This window comes from Carya illinoinensis, chromosome 2 (genome assembly GCF_018687715.1).
Source record: "Carya illinoinensis cultivar Pawnee chromosome 2, C.illinoinensisPawnee_v1, whole genome shotgun sequence".
Lineage (NCBI taxonomy): Eukaryota > Viridiplantae > Streptophyta > Magnoliopsida > Fagales > Juglandaceae > Carya > Carya illinoinensis.
Genome location: NC_056753.1, coordinates 35,020,931 through 35,027,410, shown reverse-complemented (window position 1 = coordinate 35,027,410; position 6,480 = coordinate 35,020,931). Strand labels below are relative to the sequence as shown.

The 6,480-nt window shown below is 34.4% G+C and overlaps 1 protein-coding gene across 1 annotated transcript; it reads left to right on the top strand.

Annotated features, from left to right (window-relative positions):
* The first annotated feature begins 648 nt into the window (after positions 1 to 648).
* LOC122301309 (MLO-like protein 6) lies at positions 649 to 5,749 on the top strand. The gene is made up of 15 exons (XM_043112558.1): positions 649 to 1,000; positions 1,380 to 1,437; positions 1,571 to 1,812; positions 2,056 to 2,172; positions 2,278 to 2,338; positions 2,996 to 3,084; positions 3,273 to 3,347; positions 3,548 to 3,642; positions 3,791 to 3,840; positions 3,965 to 4,005; positions 4,143 to 4,316; positions 4,499 to 4,534; positions 4,670 to 4,737; positions 4,882 to 4,942; positions 5,152 to 5,749. The coding sequence occupies exons 1-15, from the start codon at positions 875 to 877 to the stop codon at positions 5,617 to 5,619; spliced, it is 1,761 nt and encodes a 586-aa protein (XP_042968492.1). The 5' UTR covers positions 649 to 874; the 3' UTR covers positions 5,620 to 5,749.
* The last annotated feature ends 731 nt before the right edge of the window (positions 5,750 to 6,480 follow it).

Here is a 6,480-nt window from a genome sequence, read left to right as displayed (position 1 = left end):
ATAAAAATAAAAATGATACATACATACATATATATATATATATATAATGTGTAGAAATGATGAATAATAAAACTATCAATTAATTTCCCCACACGAATGACATATATTCCTTGAAAATGCTGAATAATTAATAAGTTTTGCTACATATAAATACAGTCGCGCACTAATCTGTATATTAATACTGATTTATTCATATTTAAAATTTAAATTAATATTATTTTTAATAAAATTTATTTTTTAACTAATTATATTATATTAATATATAAATTAATACATAATTATGTTTACAATTATATTTTTACGTAATTAATTGCCTGCTTTTTTTTAAAAAGTTTTCGTCCAAACCACGCTTATAGCAACTATTCACACGCGTACGTGGAATTTTTTTTTTTTGGTTACCGTTTAGGGAATGGACGTCAATTATCCGTTTAGCTAGCCAATGGAATTGCGTGTGAAGAATAATTTCTTGATATATAATAATAATTTTGAGTGCAACTCTGTCTCGTTCTCGCTTACACGGTTACCACCAGGCACCACATAAGACTGACATGATCTAGCTTTGAATATGTCAAAGTATTCTATCAAGGAACTCATCTTCTCGGTGGACCTCCACTCAGACTTTCATATATATATATATATATATCGATCCTGTATACAAATAACAACAACTCGATCTCCTCCCTCACACGTCTTATTTCTAGAGAAAAACTTACAGACCCGAGCCGCAATCCTTTTTGGTGGGGAACTTGTAAAGGTTGCCCACATCATCATCTCTGTACGTAATCTCTTTCATTATTGTTTCTTCGACGTTTGTTGTCAAACTTTCTCAGAGTTCTACATCGTCCAAAGGATCAGTACTAGTACTGATCTGATCATGGCCTCCAAACAAGAGTATGAGCGGACGATGGAGGAAACGCCTACATGGGCTGTGGCTGCGGTGTGCTTCGTGTTGATTGTTATTTCAATCTTTATCGAGTATATTCTTCATGTTATTGGACATGTAAGCTTTATCTCTTTTTGTAATTAATTAGAATCCCACTAAACTGGAAAAAAAGAAAAAGAAAAAGAATACTTGTTTCAGTAGAGTTTCAAGGCGATGCTTAAAATTTCTCAACATAATCATCTAATTTTCGTCTGCATCCATTGTTCATGTAACAGACTTCTAGAATATCGAAGTTTTGTTGGTTTGAGCTAACTATGTTCGTACTTTTAGCTTTTAACCATAACTCGAAAAAAGAAAAAAGAAAATTCCTATCCGAAGTTTCATTAAATCTGCTTCTTTCTTGAAGACGTTTCTGATGGCCGACTAATTTTGTTAATTCCCTCTTTTTGTCTGTATTATTTGTCTTGATTGCTGAAATTCTTGCATCCTTTTACAGTGGCTGAAAAAGAAACACAAGCGAGCTCTTTACGAATCACTTGAAAAGATCAAAGCAGGTAATTCACATTCAGATGATGATCATTGCCTTTCCTTGAAACAGGTCATGCAAGTCTGTTTATGATAAATATAGCAGCCTAGCTAATTAACCATTTTTCATTTCTTGTGTTTTTTTTTTTTTCTTTCTGTCAGAGCTTATGCTGCTGGGATTCATATCCTTGCTTCTAACAGTGTTTCAAGACTATATTTCTGATATATGTATATCAAAGAGTGTCGGAGCCACCTGGCATCCCTGTAAAAATGGGTCGAAGAGTGAGTCGAAGGAGGAAGTTTCTGATGAGATAAGTGGCCGTAAACTACTTCAATTTCTGGAATCTGGCTTCGGTGCACGGCGACGATTAGCTACAAAAGGATATGACAAATGCGCAGAAAATGTAAGCTCCACAATTCTCAGTTTAGTCGACGTTTACTCTTTTGTTGCAAACGGTACTGCCAGTTTAGCTAGCTTTCATTGCAAATGGCCGTATTCTTTTTGTCTGATCCCTTGGCTGGAATACAAACAAATTAATCTATCACATATTTAAAGATAAGAAATTACCACTTGTCTTAGAGGTTTAAACAGAAAAGAGACGATTAAAAGTTGTAGATCATGGTGATGAACTATTTGAATTTGGCAGGGTAAAGTCGCTTTGATGTCGGCGTATGCGATTCACCAGCTCCACATATTCATCTTTGTGTTGGCTGTTTTCCATGTGCTTTACTGTATCATCACCTTGGCTTTGGGCAGAACCAAGGTACGTAATTTAGTTAATACACGATCATCATCATCATCATCAGCACCTAATTATTGACACTGGATCGATCTCCAAATTACAAATTCTTGTTCGATCGGATTGCAGATGAGAAAATGGAAGGTTTGGGAGGATGAAACAAGAACACTTGAATACCAGTACTCTAATGGTAATTAAAGTCTTTCAAACTTTCAAATTTAATTGTCTCCCGTGATTTTTGGAGTACTCTGTAGTATATTTTGTTTGAAAGCTACTGTATGCAGCATGCGCCAAACTAGGCCGCTTGCTAAAGTCTAAACCGGCCAACCAATGATCTCTCTCTCTCTCTCTCTCTCTCTCTCTCTCTCTCTCTCTCTCTCTCTCTCACATATTTTATTTTTTTTAATTTTGTCACGAATAAAATAATAAAGTATTATTTGCTGTCATGGAAGTCAATATCATTGATTTTCCTTTTTTTTACTTAAATTATAATAAACAAAGTGTAAAATTAATTAGATGTCGCTCATGTATAATGGACTTGGTCATATGAGTACTTGCTCCGATCCACATGAAGTCATGCATGATTGTACTTCTCTTTCTTTGATAATGCTATTAAAACAACGAATGCATGCAAGCAGTCAAATGTCATGAATTATTCATTGGATCCGTTTAAATACATATGAATTATATTAGATCATGACTGCTTTATTTTTTTACTGATCGATCGGAGGATAATTAGGATTCTTTTAATTATAAGAAAATCTTCCATCAGAGAATTTTATATTTATTTTTATGTTGATGATGATGATCTGCTTATCAAATCATATATGACTTCTTTATAACGCAGATCCAGATAGGTTTAGGTTTGCGAGGGATACATCATTTGGACGAAGACATTTGAGCTTCTGGAGCAAGTCAACGGTTTCCCTTTGGATAGTAAGTAGTAGTGCTGCATGCATGGATTAATATTATATACATATATACGTTTCTATATGCTTAAAATTACTTGATTGAATACTAGAAAAGGGTCACCAGTACTAATCATCTTCTGACTGACTCCTCTATAAATATATATATTATATACAGCTCATGTTTAATTAAAGGCTATTTTCCTTCTATTTTAGGTGTGTTTTTTCAGACAATTCTTCAGGTCAGTTACCAAGGTTGATTACCTCACACTGAGACATGGGTTTGTCATGGTAAGTTTAACATGATATAATTAATTAAACAGATTTATTTACACCAAATATATATATATATATATATATGCATGCTGGCTAGCTTTTCTGTACATCCATTTGTTAATATTCCCGATGATCGTAAGGGATTCCATGTTCACATTAATGATAAATATTAATGTTATGTATAGCTTATATATATCATGTCATGACTTCATCAGGCACATTTGGCACCCGAAAGTGAAACGAGATTTGATTTTCAGAAATACATCAAGAGATCACTTGAAGAGGATTTTAAAGTAGTGGTGGAGATCAGGTTGGTAGTATATATATAATATAAATAGTACTGTTCCTGAAAATAAATTAATCGTTTGCATCTTTGTCTGATTTTCAATTATCTTGCGCGCATGCATATATGCATGAATTAATCATGCTAACCTTAATTACTTTTCATGCGCATGCAGTCCTATCATATGGTTCTTTGCGGTGTTATTCCTCCTCTCCAACACTTACGGTAAGCTATATATATACATTGTAGTTAATCTTTTTAAGCGATTATGATCATGATTTTGACAATTAACAACTATATACTCATCATGACTAAGAAACTAATGTTTCTAATTTGTATATATGGACAGGATGGTTTTCTTATCTATGGCTACCTTTTGTCCCATTGATTGTAAGCCACAAAATCAGATGCACATTCTTAATTCTTAGTTTCGAGCCCTTTTGCTTGCACATTTTTTGGGTCCTCGACATACATACGTTGATGAAAAATCATGAATTAAGTGCTTAATTTGTTTGTGAATTTTACAGATAATCCTGTTAGTGGGGACAAAGTTACTTGTGGTCATTACAAAAATGGGGCTAAGAATACAAGACAGAGGGGATGTGGTTAGGGGTGCACTTGTGGTGCAACTAGGCGATGACCTCTTCTGGTTTGGACGGCCTCGCTTAATGCTCTTCCTCATTCACTTTGTTCTCTTTCAGGTATTAATATATTAATATATATATATATATATATTAATTTGATCTCATATATCCCAAACTAATATATAATTACTTACATATCATGTACTTATAAATTAGTCTATATGTATTAAACTAGCATGATCGTGATCATTTTGCTTTTGGTACATATACAATTAATTTGTGATTTCTTTTAATTGCAGAATGCATTTCAACTGGCCTTCTTTGCATGGAGTGTGGTAAGCTAGCTGCCTTGATTTGATTTCCATATATTCCAAAGTGCTCTGTAAAATTGCCTCAAATATTCAAAGTCCCAGGCCGTATCTATGATTTAATTTCATGTCGTATGCATTTTTCTTAATCTCTTTGATCAGTATGCATTCGGCGTGAACAATTGCTTCCATAAGCGCACTGAAGACATTGTCATCAGAATCTCAATGGGGTGAGTACGTTTCATGTCGCCCGCACAAATACAGACTATTGAAATCCCCTTAACTTGTCTATCATTAATTACCGGTCGAGTTGATTAGGGATATAATATTGCTAATTTAACTCTGAACGATCATGTCATTTTCTTGATCTTCAGGGTCATCATACAAGTTGTATGCAGCTATGTGACTTTGCCTCTCTATGCTCTAGTTACTCAGGTGAGAAAATGAAATCAAGCAACAATCTCCATCCATCCTTTTGCTCTCATCAACTTCTTGATATATATTTATATATACACAACTATTCAATTCAGAAGAAAACTTCAGTTTGCCATTAATATAATTATTAGTACCATGCATGCAGCGAATTACGACCATAAATATATATATATATATTATAGTTTTTATGACTGATATTATTAATGCAGATGGGTTCCACCATGAAATCCACCATTTTCGATGATCGAGTGGCAACAGCATTGAAAAGCTGGCACCACAAGGCCAAAATGAACACGAAGCAAAGCCATCATTCTGAGATGAATTCACCAGTTTCAAGTAGGCCTGCAACTCCCACACACGGGATGTCCCCAGTTCACCTCCTGCATAATTATCACCATAGCAGCCTTGACAGCTTGCATGCATCCCCGAGAAGGACGACCAATGTTGTTGAAAATGATCACTGGGACATAGAAGAGATCCCATCAACAAGGAACCGAAGTGATGGAGTTGGTGATCATTCTGATCAGTCGTCGAGTAGGCACTCGGATCAGCAAACTCAGAGGCCAATTCAGGAGCCAATAATAATTAGCAGCTCATCGCAATTGCCTCCAGGACCAGGAGCCATTCGTACTCAGCATGAAATCGAAATGAATACTTCTGATTTCACATTTCGTTAATTTTAAGGAGATTGGATCATATATAGGAGATTTATAATGTTGATAACGTACGTGTACCATTGTGTACATTTTTCTGTAAATGAGAGCAGCAACAATGGCATGTATGGTAATTGATTCAAGCATTTTGCAACGCTTCTGATCCCTTATCTTAACCTAAATTTTCTTTTCAAGATTTGACTGTTCCATTAAACATTGTCGTTGAACATTTAATTAAGTGGCGATCCCGCTGCCAGCACATGATTTGATCTGACTTACAGCGTTGAAATTCTCCCTACAAAACTTGCATTTATTTGGCCGACCAAAATAAAAGGCCGCATATATTGACCTAATTGCAATTATATGTATCTAACTCATAATTTTTTTTTTGAAAAATTAGGCATACTTGGGGAGGCCCCGTGCACGTACGGCGTCCAGGGTGTTTTACTGTAACGAAGCGTTTCATGATCAATCCCTCAATCACGTTCTTCACCAACACAACTTCATGAAACGGTGCATTTCAATGAGGAAAAAAAAAAAAAGGGGCCTAGCCCTATGATAATGACTCAAGTACTAGAAGACCTTTTCACCATCACCCTCTTCCTATTTTAATATTATATTGTGATTATTATTACTATCTATAATTTTATTCATTATTAGTATGATTATAATTTAAAATATAGTACTTTAGTCATTATCTTTATCAGATAGGGTTAAATTTTATTTAAATTAGACCGAACTGGACTGATTACACCCCTAATTCCAACTCAACAATCATCATTTTCCCCTACATTTTTCTTTTAGAAATTCTATATAGAAACTTTATACTACATGGCACTTCTACTTAATCTTATCTAATCAATATATGATTTGTTATTTTTATTA

What these genes read in the sequence shown, in the direction of transcription:
- LOC122301309 (XM_043112558.1), top strand. Translation starts at nt 875, where the DNA reads ATGGCCTCCAAACAAGAGTATGAGCGGACGATGGAGGAAACGCCTACA. An exon ending in TTCACTTTGTTCTCTTTCAG is followed by an intron (nt 4,317 to 4,498) that starts GTATTAATATAT and finishes TTTTAATTGCAG; the next exon opens with AATGCATTTCAACTGGCCTT. An exon ending in CCTTCTTTGCATGGAGTGTG is followed by an intron (nt 4,535 to 4,669) that starts GTAAGCTAGCTG and finishes CTCTTTGATCAG; the next exon opens with TATGCATTCGGCGTGAACAA.